At 48.2% G+C, this 19,044-nt stretch overlaps 1 protein-coding gene across 3 annotated transcripts in view; it reads left to right on the forward strand.

The window, feature by feature from the left end:
• Positions 1–17,639, forward strand: part of GLP2R (glucagon like peptide 2 receptor) — a 44,442-nt gene extending 26,803 nt beyond the window's left edge. For 2 of the 3 annotated variants that reach the window (XM_042255664.2, XM_027975511.3), the window contains exons 10-13: positions 816–904; positions 8,673–8,811; positions 13,842–13,883; positions 14,884–17,639. In XM_042255664.2, the coding sequence (XP_042111598.1) occupies positions 816–904; positions 8,673–8,811; positions 13,842–13,883; positions 14,884–15,219 (606 nt within the window). In that variant the 3' untranslated portion in view covers positions 15,220–17,639. The remainder of the gene's footprint in view (positions 1–815; positions 905–8,672; positions 8,812–13,841; positions 13,884–14,883) is intronic. The other variant, XR_006061163.2, reaches the window with a different exon arrangement.
• Positions 17,640–19,044: the final 1,405 nt, after the last annotated feature.

A 19,044-nucleotide genomic window follows, 5' to 3' on the forward strand; every position in this document is an offset into this window, starting at 1 on the left:
GGACACAACGTTTTCTCTTTGTGATGAAAAACAGATATCCCATTAAAGGGGATAAAGTACTTGGTTACACTTAGTTTGCCTCTAAGTGTTCTGTTACTAAATATTCCTTGGCTGGGAATTTCCCTTCTCCCTGTTGGCTTGCAGCTTGGATACATAGCCTCTTGCCTGAAACCCTGTCCTCTTAGCTTTGAGTATCGATTTTCCCCAGGCCAATAAGACAAGTAATAACAGGTACATGTTGGATTCTTCAGCTTGTGTTTTAATCTGTGGTTTGAGACAAGGACATCAGTATTGTGTTGGCTCAATGTCTATAGAGACTTTATTCCATTAACTGTAACCTGACCACCATCTCTATGGGCTCTTTCTCCATTGCATAGAGGCATTTTAAAGTCTTTTCTGTTTTACTTGTTTTTATTTTTAAAATTTTTTGGCAATGTCTTGTGGCATGTGGGGGTCTTATTTCCCCGACCAGGGATCGAACCTGTGTCCCATGCATTGCAAGGTGGATTCTTAACCATTGGACCACCAGGAAAGTCCCTCAATAATTTTAATTAAAAATAGTAATGTACATGTCTGTTTGCCTTTCTCAGATGGCTATTGCGGTGGGTCTCCCAGAACCAGAAGGATAAGTGACTCTTTAGAATCCTCTCCAGGCTCTCAGTTGAGCTGGCCTTTGGGAGAGGGGTGATTACCCTGACTATTAACTGCCCCATTCCATTTCCATGGACAAGGATCTGATGGCCGGGTCTAGGGTGACCTTGATATTCATAGTCACATAGAGTCGATCACTTACTCATATCTGCTTTTTTTTCAAGGTCAATTTCTTCATCTTCCTGAAAATTCTCAAGCTTCTCATTTCTAAGCTCAAAGCTCATCAAATGTGCTTCAGAGATTATAAATACAGGTGAGTGGCCTGAGGTCAGTACTGAACAGTCAAAGTTTATTTTGACCCCTTCTGGCTATTCTGGCTAATGTCCCAGGAAGGGGGAAAATGGCATTCGTATGTTTCTCTCCTGAGATGATGGTGTCTGTGAGAGCCCCTCAGAAAAAAGTGTCAGGGTGTCATGTAAGGCTTTTGCTAAAGATCAAGGACCTTCTGGTCCCGTAAAAATGAAGTCAGTGGTGAGTAATCAAGGACACACACATTCCCAGGAGGAAACTGTGAAAAATGCCCCTAAGAGTGGGTGGTTTACAGGGACAGGAAAGAATCACATGGAGGGGAGCTGGACAGTTGCCTTGTTTGAGGTAACAGAATAAAAGACAGCATAACTCAGATGCCCCTGGAGAAGGAGATGGGAACCCACCCCGGTATCTGTGCCTGGAGAATCCCATGGACAGAGAAGCCTGGGGGGCTACAGTCCATGGGGTCACAGAAGGGTCGGTCATGGCATAGCAGCTGAACAACAACAACTCAGAAGAGAGTATTTGGGTGTTTTTAAGACCTTGAGCTGGAGAAGGCAATGGCAACCCACTCCAGTACTCTTGCCTGGAAAATCCCATGGATGGAGGAGCCTAGTAGGCTGCAGTCCATGGGGTCGCTAGGAGTTGGACACGACTGAGCAACCTCACTTTCACTTTTCACTTTCATGCATTGGAGAAGGAAATGGCAACCCACTCCAGTGTTCCTGCCTGGAGAATCTCAGGGACGGGGGAGCCTGGTGGGCTGCCGTCTCTGGGGTCACACAGAGACGGACATGACTGAAGCGACTTAGCAGCAGCAGCAGCAGCAAGACCTCAAGTAATATGATCACAAACTTTTGGAGCCCAAAGAAGTACATTTTTAACACAGTCATGCTTTCTCTGGGACTTACTTTTGCTGCATCCCTTGTTCTGTTTCCATGGCGACCACAGTCCTGTCTCACAGTGTCAGATTGTGGGTGATTACTTACCTCTGTGTTGCTGTCAATCAAATGCTGAATGAATGCGAGACAAAGGTCCCCCTCCCCTCCTCTTTTCCCAGTTATTCTACTTTCTATAGCATGTGTGTGCTTCTTGGGGATGCAGTGTTTTAACCCAAAGTTTTGCTCAAAACCTAAGAGATTTTAGTCCACGTGGCAGACCAGGGGCAGAGATGTGCGTGAGAGTGGTTATATAGCTGGACTTCTCCCTCTCTAAGGCCAGAAGCCACCCTGAGCCAGGTGTGCTGGGAAGGTCGCTTTTCATTTTTCCGACAGACATTCAGTGAGGGTCTATGGTGTGCCGTCACTGTTCTTCAAGTAAAAGGAAAATAGGATGGGGACCCCATCTGTGAGGAGCACACATTCCAGCTCGCCAAGGATGGGGATGTGGGAGTAGAATGAATCAGGAGGGCCGATGCTGACCTTCACCCTGGATTGACCTTGGGCAAGTCGCTTGGCCTCCCCAGGTCTGCTTTTTGGTGTGTCACCTGGGAGAGTCACCCCAGACCCATCCTCAACTTGTGATGAGGGTTCAAGGAGGTCCTAAGTAGACGCAATGAATAGTATTTGCCTGGGGTTTCCAGACCCCAAATCCTATGAGCCGAACCCCCTACCCTCGGGAATTCCAGGAGCATAAACACATACAGTTCAGGACCAGGCAAATATATACAGTTGTTGGCTCAGATATTATGCAAACCCCCATTGCTGGGGGGTATTTGGGCTGGCTTGGACCACACAGAGCTATGTGTCTTTCTGGGCACCTCTGGCCAAGCCTCCAAGTGGCTGACAGCCTCTCTGGCCCTTTTCCCAAGGCTAAGCGTCTCACCCCTCTCTGAGGGTGGAGATCCAAGGCCAAGAGCAGGGCTTCTCCCCCCTACCCTGCCTGGGTCCATTCACTGGGGAATCCTCTCACTAACCAGGCACCGGGGAAACCCAGTCACCATGAAAACCCGTCAGAGGACAGCACTCCCAAGAGGCAGAAACAGGGGCAGACAAGTGTCAAGGCACCACCTTTCACACAGACAGAGTGCCTAAACCCTGCCAAAGCCCACCATGGACCACTGGGTCATCCCTGAGCTGCAGACCCTCAGTGGCCCCCTGATAGCTTTCCATCCTGGCTATGTTAAGCATCACCAGATAGCCAGCCCCAAAGCCCTGACTCATGAGCCCCTCCACTGGGTATTAGATTCAGTATCGAGGCATGGAGCCCCACCACATGGACTTCTTTTGGGTGGGGGGTTCTTTTGCTGGGTCTTTGTTGTGGTGTACAGGTTTTCGCTAGTTGCATGGGGGGCTTCTCTTGTTGTGAGCACAGGTTCTAGATTGCAACCACTGGACCACCAGTGTTCCCCGCCCATGGACTTCTTGCAGGAGAGTTCCTAGAAGATTCTGACACACAGTCAGAATACACAGACCATGGGACCAGATGCATGGAATTTTCTGGCTGGACCGTGAAAAGTATGTTTCTAAGCAGCCTGACATCCTCTTTTCCAAGCTCTTCTCTAGAGTTATCCAAGACAATGTCTCTCAAACTTCTCTTTTCTTTTTTTAAAAAAAACATTTACTTATTTTTATCTATTTGCAGTGGGTCTTAGTTGTGGCACACGAATCTTTGATACATCATATGGGATCTTCCACTGCAGCACAAGGACTCTCCAGTTGTGTCTTGTGGGCTCTCGAGCACGCAGGCTCCATAGTTGTGCTTGAGCTCAGTTGCCCTGTGACATGCAGAGTCTTGGTTCCCTAACCAGGGATCGAACCCACAGCCCCTGCATGGCAAGGCAGATTCTTAACCACTGGACTACGAGGGGAATCCCCAGGGATCTGTCTCTTGGGCCACCATATTTTACCACCTGGTCCAGGGAATTGTGCCCTTGCCTATCTTTTTTGTCTGAGCAGTGCTAACTCCCTCATTTCTAAGTGCTGGGAGGGCTGCTTCCCGTCACCCCAAGGGGTCATGAGCACACTCAGCTCATACTGCCCTCCCCCATGTTGGCAGGTCCTCCTCTTCCACATCCCCCTCTACTGGGGCCCCTGCAAGGATGAGGAGAAGGGGGTGATGAAGCCAATGCATTTTGTCCAAACTCTGGTAGGAACAGTCCGGCCTCCAACTCTCCCAGGTTTTCGAGAACTTTCAGAATGTAGTTCTCAAGATTTGGACCCCCTCCAGGAGTATATTTTAGGAAAGTTTAAATTAGACACACTTGAGACTCGCCAAAGAGGCAAGTTGCTAGGACTCCAGAACCTTCTGTAATCCTATCCCTCATTCCCCGGCTTCCATCATTCAAGCAGTAAATTGTAACCAGCCCAGCTGCATGGTCTGGGAAAGGACAACTGAGGCAGACCTGGAGAGAGAGCAGTGTCCCTGGATTGTGGACAGACTCCAGTAGACCCTCAGCTTGGAGGGAGTTCTCTGTTCCTTGTGGTTCCCGGCACAGAGGTGACACGCTCCTCCTAGATAAATGATCTTAACTTTCTGTGTGATGCATGGGGCAGGATTCTTAATGAACTTATAAAGGAGAATCATGTCTTTTTAAAAATTTATTTTTATTTTATTTTTTAAAGTACATAACTTAAAAAAATATATTTATCTGTCTTTGGTTGTGATGGGTCTTCGTTGCTGTGCCTGCAGATTTCTCGAGTTGTGGAGAGCGAGGATTACCCTCTAGTTATGGAGCATGGGCTTCTCATTGCACTGGCTTCTCTTGTTGCGGAGCATGGGCTCCAGGAGTTGCGGCTCAATAGTTGTGGTGCCCTTAGTTGCCCTGCCGCATGTGGCATCTTCCTGGACGGGTGATCAAACTGATGCCTCTTGCATTGCAAGGCAAATTCTTAACCACAGGACCACCAGGGAAGCCCAGAACCATTTGTTAGTGAACTTATAAAGGACTTTCAGAAAAATGTCACAAATGGAAGACAAATTGATCCAAGTCACTGAGACTGTGAGCAAGCTGAGGGAGAGATGGCTTCTTTAAAAACAGTGACAACTAAATGTTATTGATTATGCTTCGCATATCAGTAAGGATTAGTCTGAGGGTTGGCCCCATGTTAGTTAGTCCTTAAAATGGCAATGTTAGGAATTATTATTAATAATAATATTTGTATTATTATTTTAACATTGCATATGATAATAGTAGTATAATCCTTATTTGTACAGGTAGAGAGGTTAAATAATTTGCCCAGGGCCACATCGCTAGTACTTGGCAGTGCTGGGATTCAAACCCCGGCCCCAGGTACTGTCTTCGAGTCCCACTGCCTTTGGCCCCAGCTCCTCCTCCTACTCTCTGTACTTACTCACATGTCCAGAACAGATGCCCAATAAATATTTGTTGAAGAGTTGCTGCTGCTGCTAAGTCGCTTCAGTCGTGTCTGACTTTGTGCGACCCCAAAGACGGCAGCCCACCAGGCTCCTCTGTCCCTGGGATTCTCCAAGCAAGAATACTGGAGTGGGTTGCCATTTCCTTCTGCAATGCATGCATGCATGCTAAGTCACTTCAGTTGTGTCCAACTCTGTGGGACTCCAGGGACAGCAGCCCATCAGGCTCCTCTGTCCACGGAATTCTCCAGGCAAGAATACTGGAGTGGGTTGCCATTTCCTTCTCCAGTTGAAGAGCTAACTGACTGCAGTAAACAAAACCATTAAAATAAGCAAGCGACTGTAGATGAAAACGGGGCATAAACACAGTTCAGAAGAGGAGCTGCTACAGGTGCTTATGGATTTTCATCCAAACAGAGATGTAAATAGTCTTTTGTCCAAAGAGAACTCAGAATCATATGAGGAATGGGAAATTCCTTTGGAATATGCACAGAGAGATAGCAGTTACTAAAATGACCCAAAAAGTCATTAGAAGATGATCATTCCTTAACAATTCTTCCATGCTAAGCGTGGGGACCTTGGACTGGATTCTGGAATGTGTAAAGAACGTTATTGGAAAAGCTGGTGAAAATCTGGGTAAAGTCTGGAGGATAGTTATTGGCCACGTGCCAACACTGGTTTCTTAGTGCTTAGTTTCAAAGGTCCCATGGGTCTGTAAGATTTAAACATCAGGGGAAGGGAAGGGTATGTGGGAATTCTCTGTGTGATCTTTGCTACTTTTCTGTAGATCTAAAAGTGTTGCAAGATGAACAGTTTTTTTAAAAAACATAATGTCATAGCATGGCCCTGAGAATAAGTTGATGATAAGACATGCATGAAAGTATGTGTTATTAAAATCCAAAATAGGGACTGCCATGGTAGTCCAGGGACTAAGACTCTGAGCTCCTCATGCAGGGAGGTATGGGTTTGATCCCTGGTCTGGGAGCTAGATCCCATGTGCCACAACGAAGACTCAATACAGCTAAATAAATCTTTTTAAAAAAATGACCCATAAATAAATACATACAAATTTTAATATTTTTATAAATAAATAAGTATTTTTTAAGTAACTCAGAGCAAGGGTCAAAGACTCACATGCCTGCAAGGGCCAAACAGTCTCTTTGGGTTGGAGAAACCGTGTTCCCTCTAACGGCTGTAGATGCCGATTGGCAACAAGGAACTGGGGTCCAGCCTGGCCGGATCTCCCCACTTTTCAAAAGAAGCTGAACGTCTGGACCTCTTTGCTTGAAATCTCATTATTTAAGGGCGGCTCCAATAGCAAAGATCACTACCTAGCATAAGCAAAAGCTGTCAGCAGGTCACATATAACCCATGGATGCCAATTTGCCACCTCTGATTTAAGACGCTCCTGGAAATTAGAGAAACAAGCAAAACCCGAAACTCTTGACATAGTCTCTGCTTGGGAACACCTTAATGTGGCTCAGCTAAGTGAGCGTGCACAGGTGGGTGTGGGAGCTCTAGTAGGCGTGAGCTCGGCCCAGGAGGATCACCTAACCGGTAGCTGCATCTCAGATTCTCCATGCCTTGGTCCCGGGGATCTGTCCTGGGACGCTCAGCCCACGTGCTGGGGGTGGGGGGCGTCCCTCTCCTTGGTGACTCCTGCTCAACTCTTATTGGCTGTAGGTCCTTTTAGGGTGCAAAGGTGAGGGTTTTCATTTCACTGAAAACATTTAAACACAAGATTCGTAGTAGATGCTTTCTCTTGGATAAAATTAAACCTCCCTGAAGATACTGCACATGGGGGCTGCTGACTCTCTCTGTTCCCACACCATTTTTTTTTTTTTTACTTCAAGATGCAGCATGTGGAATCTTAGTTCCCTGACCAGGGACTGAACCCCTGCAGCAGAAGTGCAGAGTCTTAACCACTGGACTGCCAGGGAAGTCCCTCCACATCTTTAACTCCATGGGTTTTTATTCAGTGAGGAGAAAGGAAACTTCTCCTAGTCTGGCCCTTTAAGACAAGTGACTTGGGCAAAAAAAAAAAAAAAAAAAAAAAATCATTACATTTAAGCTCTTTTTTCCCCAAATGTGTATCAGACAGTAGCTTTGTTTATGCCCCAAATGTGAGTCACCTTTGCTCATGTAGTTAGTTTGAAATTAAGCTGCTCAACAGTGAAGAGAAGTTGTTTCCAAATGTGGCTGCTTGATATCCCACGGGGAATCCTTTACAAATCCTCATTCCCTGGACCCAACCTCCAGAGATTTTGATTCAGGGGGTTGATATGGGGCCCATGAAGCTGTATTGAGAGCCAACCAATAATATATATATATATATATATATATACATATTTTTTTTTTCCCCCAAAGCTTTGTAGGAATTCTCATAGCCCATTTGGGAACCACCGGTATGCTGTACGGAATGTCTGGGTCCCAGCTGTGTATTTGCATGTGGGTGGTACAAAGGAATGTTTGTCTTTTTTGTGTAGAGTGTATACAACAGCGGTGTCCACACGGTGCTTTTTATGAGAAGGATCAGTTTCTCATTTCCTGCTGCCCTCGCTGTCGGGTTGGGAGCAGCATGGGGACAGATGATGAAATCCTGCTTGTAGTGTGCAAGGCCTGAGTGTGAGGTCAGAAGCCCTGCTTCCGGGCTGGGAGGTACCACTTAGTGGCTGTGTGACCCTGGGCAAGTCATTTTCTTTCCCTTCTCTGGCTCTGTAAGGCATTGACGTTGAAGTCCTGACTAGAGAAAGAAGTAGAGACACTTGGTGGCCAGGTAATAGAATCTTGTTGTGTAATGTCCCAGGGGGACACTCATGTACATGTAAATATACCCATCAAACACAACGTTAAGATCTGTAGGTATACCATAATCTGTATGGGGGGGATCCATTCATCCATCTAATTCATGGTTTTGAGCATCTTCCATGAGTCAAGTGTGGGGATGCATCTGTGAACAAGACCATACTGGCTCTTAGGGCATTCAATGTGTATGTACCCAAGGAGACAAACAGAAAAACCAACTACTTATCAATACGATTAGAGCTACCCTAAAGGGCTTCCCTGGTAGCTCAGCTGGTAGAGAATCCCCCTGCAGTGCAGGAGACCCCAGTTCAATTCCTGGGTTGAGAAATTCCCCCTGGAGAAGGCATAGGCTACCCACTCTAGTATTCTTGGGCTTCCCTGGTAGCTTGGATGGTAAAGAATCCACCTACAATTCGAGAGACCTGGGTTCAATCCCTGGGTTGGGAAGACCCTCTGGAGGAGGGCATGGCAACCCCACTCCAGTATTCTTGCCCGGAGAGTCCCTATGGACAGAGGAGCTTGGCGGGCTGCAGTCCATGGGGTCACAAAGAGACACGACTGAACGACTAAGCACAATCAGTACACAGAAGAGGAGAAAAGGTTGCCTGTCCCCAGGGTGGCTTTCATGACACCTGTTCGGTTGTTATTTGCAGATTGGCCAAGTCCACGCTGGTCCTCATCCCTTTATTGGGTGTTCATGAGATTCTCTTCTCTTTCATCACTGATGATCAAGTTGAAGGATTTCCAAGACTTATACGACTCTTCATTCAATTGACTCTGAGCTCCTTCCATGTAAGTAGATGTCTGAACAAGGACTTCTTGCCTTTGTAGGAAGCCTAATGCCTTTGATCCATACAGACTCAGAAGTTCGAGAGCCTGCAGGTGGAAAAAAGTAATGGCAGGATTGATCAGCTAGGGCCTTTTAAATTAGGAGGATGTGGAGAGGGAAATGTTGCTTTGATCTTGCCAGCATGACTTGGTGACTACAAAAGGGAAAGTGGTTTGCTTCCTGCTCTGTAATAGTTGGCGTGACTCACAGTCATTTTCTCTGCGAGTGTCAGCATGGAGTCTTTCATTAAGTGCCTATTTTTGCTGGGTTCTCTGCAGAGCTTGTGCAAAATGAACAGTGAGTAGAGACCAGGAGGCCCTTGAACCTTGACAGTTGTGTGGGAGCTGAATCTAGAAACAAGATGCCAGCTGTGGTTGAGGTACCTAGGTGTTTTGCTCATCCATTGCTTAAATTGTCATCCATTACTTAGTGGATTAAAATGACAGTCATCTTTATTATTTCTCATGATTCTGGGGGGCAGGAATCCAGGTAGGACATAGCAGGTCTGTCTCAGGTCTCTTTCATGGGATTCCTGGGCTGAACTTTCTAGATGACTTCCCCACTCATCTAGAGCCTAAGCTTTGCAGACCCAGATGGCTGAGGCCGGCTGAAGTGATTTTCTGTGCTGTGCTCAGTCACGTCTGACTCTTTGCAACCCCATGGACTGTAGCCCACCAGGCTCCTCTGTCCATGGGATTCTCCAGGCAAGAACACTGGAGTGGACTGCCATTTCCTTCTCCAGTAGATCTTCCTGACCCAGGGATCAAACCCAAGTCTCTTGAATCTCCTGCATTGGCAGAGATGCCACCAGAAGTGGTTTTGTTTGGGTCAAAATAAACGTCATTGAATCCTCACATTCTCACTGTGAGGGAGTGACTATTCTATCGTTTTAATAGTTGAAAAATCCGTGGCCCAGAGGAACTTTTGCATATGCTAACAAGTAGCAGAGATGAGATTTGCATTCAGAGATTAAGCCTTGCTTGTAACCACTATGCAGTAGGGCTTCTCAGGTGCTCTGTGAAGGTCAGACCCAAGTTTCCTATTGCACAGTCTCTTTTTTAATATTTATTTTTATTTATGTGTTTGGCTGCACCTTGTCGTAGTTGAGGCAGGCAGAATCTTCTAGTTGTGCCATATGAATTCTAGTGGCTGCATGTGGGACCTAGTCCCCTAACCAGGGATCGAACCTGGATTCCCTGCATTGGGAGCATGTGGTCTTAGCCACTGGACCACCAGGGAAGTCCCTATATCAGAGTCCTGTAGCCACCACCAGCAGACACTGTCAGGTACTGAGAATCTGTGGGCAGAGTGAAGGAAATGCCCCTGACCACTGCACACTCACCAGAGGCCAGGGAGACAGAGCCTGAGGGGTGGTAGGGGTCACTGGACAATGGCCCTTTTTTTCCTTCTGTTAGAGCTGAATTGCACGTAGTTTTGAACAGAGAGCACACACTGATAATTTTTTTCATTTTGAAACCATGTTTATTTCAGTCTTTTGAGGGGATTTCAAAGGCTATATAGTTTAGTCATTTGGGTTTCCTATGTTGCTTGGTCTTAATCTTCTTTAAAAAGTAATCCCAAACGAGAAATGACAGCAACAAAAAAGCCTACAGCTGTTCTGTCAGAAGTATCTGGTGCCCTTTCTTCCTTAGAGAGCTTGATCCGTCAAGCGACCCCTTGATCAGCTCATCTCACATACCCAAAGCCAGCTTAGGATGAGACATTCATGCGGAGTCTTGTGGGTCAGATTTCTGAGAAAGAATCCTAGCCTATCAAACTCTCTGGTGACTGGAAGCATGTTTGGGTCACCCATTATTGTGTAACAAACTAGCCCCAAAAGAAGTAGCTTGAAGCAGTAACTATGTTATTATCCTGAAGGATTCTGTGAGCTGGGCTGTCAGAGTGATCCTTTTGATACATGTCATCTTTGAATGAGGCTGCAAACATCTGAAGGCTGGATCGGTCTGGAACATCCAAGATGGCTCATTCGATGGCTGAATGTTGCCATCGACGGTTGTGTGGGAGCTCCGCTGAGGATATGGATCAGAGAGCCTCCATCCTCCACCACGTGGCTTCTCCATGTATCTTGTGTGCCTCGAAGCATGGCAGCTGGACTCCCAGAACATCCCCAGAGCAAGTGTTCTAAGAGGGAGGGTCAGAATTCCCAGAATGTCACTTCCCACCACATTGCGCTCATAGGAGGAGTCACAAGATCATCCCAGCCTCGAGGGGAGGGAAGATAAGACCCACCTCTTGATGTTTGGAGTCACATAAAGGAAGGGGATTTCTCACTTGATCATACAGCCCCGCTCCCCAGAGCACTGCCGAGGAGGGTGAGGAATCAGATGGGCTCTCCAGAAAGAGCCAAAAGCACACTGAGAGCCTCGTGCTGGGACAGAGGCTGCCCTCCTGAATGACCCTGTGCTCTTCCCTCCAGGCCACTGGGCAGAGGTGGGAGCTCAGGTGAGCAGGTGCGTATTCAGGGGGCTGTGTCTTAGTGGCTCCGCCACAGGAATCAGCACTGGATCCAACAGTTTCCTTTCCTTACTGCTTTGGCATTCAGAAAACTAGATCATGGCCTCTGGTCCCATCACTTCATAGCAAATAGATGGGGAAACAGCGGAAACAGTGACAGACTTTATTTTTGGGGGCTCCAAAATCACTGCGGATGGTGACTGCAGCCATGAAATTAAAAGATACTTACTCCTTGGAAAGAAAGTTATGACCAACCTAGACAGCATATTAAAAAGCAGAGACATTACTCTGTCAACAAAGGTCCGTCTAGTCAAGGCTATGGTTCTTCCAGTGGTCATGTATGGATGTGAGAGTTGGACTATAAAGAAAGCTGAGCACCGAAGAATTGATGCTTTTGAACTGTGGAGTTAGAGAAGACTCTTGAGAGTCCCCTGGACTGCAAGGAGATCCAACCAGTCCATCCTAAAGGAGATAAGTCCTGGGTGTTCATTGGAAGGATGGATGTTGAAGCTGAAACTCCAATACTTTGGCCACCTGATGGGAAGAGCTGGAAAAGGCCCTGATGCTGGGAAAGATTGAGGGCAGGAGGAGAAGGGGACGACAAAGGATGAGATGGTTGAATTGCATCACCAACTCAATGGACATGGGTTTGGGTGGACTCCGGGAGTTGGTGATGGACAGGGAGGCCTGGTGTGCTGCGATTCATGGGGTCAAAAAGAGTCGGACACGACTGAGCGACTGAACTGAACTGCTTTGGTGGGGGAGCCTTCGCTCTCCCAAGGTCTTATTGCTTAGAGGATTTCATCAGCCTCCCGCTGCTCTCAAGGGATCTGCGGAGAGACTGCCATGTGGTGGTGACATATGGGGTGAGAGCCATCTGCTCGGGGGCCGAGCCCTTCACACTTGCTTTATCTAGAACAAGAATTAACCAGACTCCAGGATGTTCCTCCATCCATGACTCAGGAACGCAAAGAAGTGAAAGACACACTTGTGATGTGGAATCCTATTTTAGCCAACTGATTCACGAGAGTTCCAGCACCCTGTTCTAATATCCTAGACCCAGAGGCAAATAACACCTGCCCTGCCAACTGCACGGAGCAGCTCTGACCCTCCAAGGAGACCGAGTGTGTGAGAACGGTAAACTGGTTGCACTGTGCCCCCTTTAGGAGCCCTAGAGCAGAGCCATTCTGTAGCCATGGATTAAAGGTGCCCAGGAGAAGGAAAATTCCCAGCCCCTGGGCAGAATCCAAACACGTGACTGATGTCGTGTCAGCCCGCATGGCGACCTCTGGCTTCCCTAAGGACGAGCATAAAAATCTCCCCCCCGCCCAGAACAACATTTTATAATTCCTTTTCAATTCCAGCTCTGTTCCCAGCACCAAACCTCTCACCCTAGCAACAGTAGATGAGAGAAATGTTATCAAGAGGGATGGAGGAGTCAGCCTACGCCATGACCTTCAGTCTCTGTTTAGAAATGTGTCCTTTCCTTGTGAATCCTGGCATTTTATGATGTTCTTCCCATAAACACTCAAGCCCTTGGGTCCTGCACACATATGGAGCTCCAGTGTATCAGACACACAGTCTAAGTCCCAGAGACCCTCGTGTCTCAGGAAAGCCATAGCAGTATCACCGAAACCCATCTCTTGACAATCTCCAGCCTCAACTTTTCTCTATGTTGGCCTTATCCTCAGATGGGCTCACTCTGTGTGGCTGGGAGAGATACCCTTGAGTGTCTCCAGACTGACTTTGACTCTGAAGTTGGCCAATGAGGGGAAGAGATGAAGCCTTCTTTGTTAGTGAAAAGAATTGTGATTGGCCCTGCTAGGGTCACATGACCATTTGAGCAGCTTATGGTGATGATAGCTTTCACAGAACATGAGGACCGCATGATTGACAGCCCTGCCAGAAGCCCAGGGACTGGGGAAGGGTCAGGAAAGGATGCAAGTCAGGCAAAAACAAAAATAGTTTAATTGCCCACTATGGACAAGCAGAAATGGGACATTTGCCTTTTTCAGTATTTGTATAACTGGATAAATGATGTTGGGCTTCTCCTGGTGACTCAGATGGTAAAGAATCTGCCTGCATTGCAGGAGACCTGGGTTTGATCCCTGGGTCAGGAAGATCCTCTGGAGAAGGGAATGACAACCCACTCCAGTATTCTTGCCTGGAGACTCCCATGGACAGAAGAGCCTGGCAGGCTACAGTCCATGGGGTTGCAAAAAGTTGGACACGACTGAGCGACTAACACACACACACACACATCACTGACCTATGACCGCCTAAGCAAATGCCTTGGCTGATATGGGCGGTGGGTGTCAAAGTAAGAAGAGACCCCATGGAAATCCGAGTTAATGTCACCAGTACATACTAACTAGACTAACTAGTTAGCACAAGCAAGTAGCTGCCTGCCTCTTGTAGAAGCTGCTGAGACTAGGGCTGGCCTGCGGACATTCCAAGTGACCCTCAGACACATCTTCTACCGAGCAGAGCTTCACACCACCTCTTCCTTTCATTCCAGGGGCTACTGGTGGCCTCGCAGTATTGCTTCGCTAACGGAGAGGTAAGCTTTCTGTGCTGACTTCTAGCTTCCTGCAAGGCTGGGGCTGGCATCCTGCTGCCCCTGGAGGGTTCAGTTTATATGACAGTGCCATGGGGAGACATGCAGTGACCAGCATGTGTTGGGACAAATGGGCACCTCGAGTGTCCAGTGGAGAGAAGAGGCAGCTGAGACTCTGGGGACAAGGTGTTGGGGTGAGTTTTCTTTACAGAACCCAAGCATGGTCCTGCTGGAGCTATGCCAGCCAGGAGGATCCAAGTGTGATAGAGGGAACCAGCTGCAGGCCTAGAGTCCAAAAATTCGCATCAAGCCGTGAAGACTCACCCGCTTAGGAGCTCTGTGTTAGGTCACCACGGCTCTTGGAACCTCAGTCTGTAAATGGGAGTAGCAACAGTCCCTGCCCTGCGGTGTTACCCTGGGGTGTGTGTGGTAAAGGTCCCCTGCCTCATAACAGTGGTTACATTTATTATGGCTGCAGAGCCCCAGCCAGCTCTCTGCTCACTTGGAAAGAGGCTTGAAAACGGGAAGGGCCCAGGCTGGAGCAGTTTGCTCCTGACTTAGGAGCCGGTGAGATTTCCAGCTCCCTTTCACCCTCCCCTCTCCCAACCCCAGGTTTAAATATTGATCTCTGCCACCTTCCACTAGAATGTAAGCTGCTTGACAGCAAAACCTTGTCTGTTGCTCACTGCTGCCTTTTCTATGTCTTCACGCAGGGACCCTTAATTCATCAAGCAGGTGTCAAATGCCACCTTGACACAGTCCTTTTCTAAACACTGTGTCTCATATTTTTGTTGCCTCCTCCCGTGGTCCTGCTTAACAGCCACAGGTGTTACCACCCTCTGCTCTGCTCAAATGTCTGTGTTTGCTTCTCTCTTCCTCTCCCCTAGTGAGAATGCAAGTTTCCGAAGGGTGGTCCTGAGTAGCCACTCAACACGCATTTGCTGAGTGGATGCAGGATTCAATGACTCCCGGGCAGTAACCTTGCTCTCTTCTCACCTGGCAGGTGAAGGCCGAGCTGCGAAAGCAGTGGGCCCGCTTCTTGCTAGCCCACCACTCGGGCTGCAGAGCCTGGGTCCTGGGAAAGAACTTCCGATTCCTGGGGAAATGTCCCAAGAAGCTCTCGGAAGGGACCAACTCTGGGTCACTGCAGAAGGCGCGGCCCTTGCCTGGTGGTGGGCGGCTCCTGCACTCGACCAGGGAGAGCCTAGGGGTGGCGGGCACCCCGCCTCGTCAAGGCCACGCAGCCTGGCCCCGCGGCAGCAGCCTGTCGGAGAGCAGCGAGGGTGACTTCACCCTGGGGCACACCATGGAGGAGATCTTTGAGGAGAGTGAGATCTAGGCAGGAGCCCACTGCACCGGTTCCCGAGGACTTCTGAGCACTTGAAGGAGGCGGTGGCCAAGCTGGAGATGCAGGGTGAGCATCGTTCAGGCACACCCGGCTCTCTCCAGCGCCACAACTCTTTCCAGGCTTTCCCTGCTCCATAGACAGAGGCTGCATACCCTCACCACTTCTGCCTGCCCTTGTCATCCTCATCACCCCTGAGGTGTGTTTTCCAGAATGACCACTAGCCTCCTGGGCTGGCCCTAAATTCAAGTGACTGGAGCCTGAGGATCGAGAGAGATGTCGGCTCTGAAACAGAGGCCAGCGCTCACCAGGTGTCCATCTGAAGTCGGGAGCAGGGTGTCCCAGGACAACCTGCCAAGGGTTTAACATGCAGAGTCTGACTCATTCATGGCAAAGATACTGAGAGAGCGCACCTGAGCACTTAGATGGCCGGTGATGGGACTTGAATAACAAGCAGCCCGGGCAATTCTGATGCAAGCCTACATTTTGAAACTCCAGGGCAGGATGTGCTGGAACTAGAAGCCCCTCTGAGCTGGCCGCTGGTCCAGCGAGGCCTGCGGCATTCTGCATTCAGCGGTTAGGCTGTGACCTGCCTGCCCTCCTTCTCTGACAGTGCGGATCCCACTCCATGGGAGTTCTGTTTGACCCGAGACAAACCCATCCTTCCTTGGAGTGTTGGCCCCAGCTCCCAGGGCCCCTCTGAAAGTTGCCATTGTTGTTTTCTCACCTTTCCGGCTCCATCTGCCTTTCTGAGTATGACTTCTTCAAGCCTTACTTGCCTATTGTTCTCTGCCATGTTTGGTTTGCCATCAATGGCTGAACCTGCTTCCCCGGGGGGTTTACCCACTGCCCTCCCTGACCTAAGTCCCCACTGATAAGAATTCTACTCCTCCTGTGGAAATTGATGCTAAGAGCTGGAGGGTACCCAGCTGAAATGAGAGGACTGTGGGTGATCTCGACATGTCAAGGGGGTGCTGAGGGAGCCAGGGTTAGAGAGCCCAGTCTGCCGATGGGGAATGAGTTGTGCTGCAGGCCCTGAGTGGAGGATGTTTCTGGAGGCAGAGGAGGGCCCAGGCTTAGGGACAAGTTCAGTGACTGAAACTGTAAGGTGAGAGGCTGAGGAAGGTCAAAGGAGGAATGCTCTATGGAAACAGAGTGTTGCTTTTATAATATATGAACTGTACATGAGTGGGTGGGCGGGATATATTGCTGTGGGGCCAAATTCTGCCTTATTTTAGGGGGACGGGAGGTATGACGCTTATCAAGTATGGTTGCCAGATTCAGCAGTTAAAAATACACAATCCTCAATTAAATTTGAATTTTGGATCAATGAATAATAGTATTGTCTAAGTATATCCCACGGGATATATTTTATGTGAAATTCAAGTCTAATTGTATATCTGGTACGTCACCTGGCAACTCCATTGTCAAGGACAGTCGGCAGCAGGACAGGGACCAGGATGAGGCAAGTGAGGATCTCAGTTCAGGTGCAAAATTGAAGAGAGTACTGAAAATAAAAACAAAAACAAAACTCCACAATCGTCAAGTACTATTTCAATGTGATAAAAAAGCAACAACAATTCTGTGAGCTACAGCCCATGGACCATTCATAAAAATGATATTTTATTGGAACCAGGCCAGGATGAGGGTGGAGTAAGTGGGACCATGAGATATAAACGCAGGGTCTGGTCCTGACTTTAAAAATTTTTGAGGAACTTCCCCGGTGGTCCAGTGGTTAAGACTGCATGCTTCCGCTGCAGGGTGTGTGGATTCTATCCTGGTTGGGGAACTACAATCCTACATGATGCGGAATGCAGCCAGAAAAAATTTTTAATATTTTGCTCATAATGGACATTTTAACTCTAATTTTTATTTTAAAATGATTATATCAAAGTATTATTTATCTTGATTACTGAGCTTTTGGTCACCCACCTTAAATTTTGTACCTGAAGTGCTCATCTTCCCCTCCTCCCAGGCCTGGCTCTGCTCTGCACCAGGGGAAACTGAAGCAATGACCTTAGGCAAGTACATAGCAAAGCAAAGGTTTCTTTTTTGCGTCCAGATTATCTACAATTCAATCATTAAGATCTATGCCCTAGTTTTTTCGTTCTGTAAAAGTTTCTTCCGTTTCTCACTGGCTTAGCACCTAGAAAGCTGGGCTGTGTGAATTCCTAGCTGGTTCCCAGCATAGCTGGTTGAGAACAGGTTCAGAACACATCCGTCAAAGGAAACAGACGTCTTGGGAGCACTGGATGCTATTGAAAATCAGTTATTCAGGGCCCAGCCATTTATAAAAGGGACTTTTAAAAAGTGTTTGTAAATAAGTCCTCACTCACTCACTCCACAAATGGGGTGCCACACACAGACTGCTTGCTTTTGTTCTGCTAATGATTAAAATAAGTTTTAAAACTGAATTTGTGTTTTCTTTTCCATTGGTTTCTCACTGGAGCTGAAGGTTTCCACCCCTGGAGAGCCTGGTGCACTGCCCCTGGCCAAGAATGGGGAAAAGAGCTGTGGTAATAAGCCTGGGGGGTCCACTGTCTCAGGGACCAAGAGGAGTGGACAGAGGGGTAGGGGAGAGAAGTAGAGGTCAGATGTCAAAAGAGTAGAAGGCAGGTGTCTGCCTTCTTCTAGATTGCTCCCTAGATCATTCACTTTGCTGTTGTTTTAAAGATCCTGCCTAGGGACTTCCCTGGTGGTCCAGTGAAGAATCCACAAACATGGGTTTGATTCCTGGTCCCAGAAGATTTCACATGCAGAGGGGAAACTAGGCCTGGGCACCACAACTACCGAGGGTGCCCTAGAGCCTGTGCTCCACAACAAAAGAAGCCCTCCCCAGCAATGAAGAGAGGCCCCTGCTTGCTGCAACCCGAGAAAGCCTGTGCACAGCAATGAAGACCCAGCACAGCCTAAATTGAAAAAAAAAAATCCCACCTAGTGGGTCTCTATTCTGGCTTTGCAATTACTGGAACATTGCAATTCTAGAAACACTGATGTCTGCTGCTGCTGCTGCTGCTAAGTCGCTTCAGTTGTGACCGACTCTCTGCGACCCCATAGACGGCAGCCCACCAGCCTTCCCTGTCCCTGGGATTCTCCAGGCAAGAACACTGGAGTGGATTGCCTTTTCCTTCTCCAGTGCAGGAAAGTGAAAAGTGAAAGTGAAGTCACTCAGTCATGCCCAACTAACAGCGACCCCATGGACTACAGCCCACCAGACTCCTCTGTCCACAGGATTTTCCAGGCAAGAGTACTGGAGCGGGTTGCCATTGGGCTCACCAGCAGCCCAGCACACAGCTTGGGAAAGAACACTGGAGTGAGGCCTTGAGCCCTTTGCTTCTTTCCCTAGGCCACCCTGGGCCTTTCTTCTCCCTCTGAGATGGCTCCTGGGTGGCCTCTATGTCTGATACTGGAGGGGCATCTTGGGCAGCTAGCTTCTCTCCTCCACCAAAACTGCTGGACCAGATGCTGTATAGCCATTCCCACTTCCAGCTCTGATGCTGTGTGATCCCAGAATTCTCTGTGCTATCAGGTCCAGGTAAAAACTATTGAAGCATTCTGGTATAATCAAAGGGACTCTGGTTCAAGTACTAATCCTACTCTTTGTGGCCTCAGTGTCCTCATCCATACTCTGGGGATATTGATAATAACACCTCCATCAATGAAATAACGCCTAGTATCCAGCAGAATGCCTGGCTCATAGGAAACACTGCATCCTTAAGGATTACGATGACTCTCAAGGTTGTCCTCCACAAAGAGCAGCACTTTCTGGTGGTGGTGATTGAGCCTTTGCTGTTGCTAAAGCGAGGGTAATCCCCCCAC

This window comes from Ovis aries, chromosome 11 (genome assembly GCF_016772045.2).
Source record: "Ovis aries strain OAR_USU_Benz2616 breed Rambouillet chromosome 11, ARS-UI_Ramb_v3.0, whole genome shotgun sequence".
Lineage (NCBI taxonomy): Eukaryota > Metazoa > Chordata > Mammalia > Artiodactyla > Bovidae > Ovis > Ovis aries.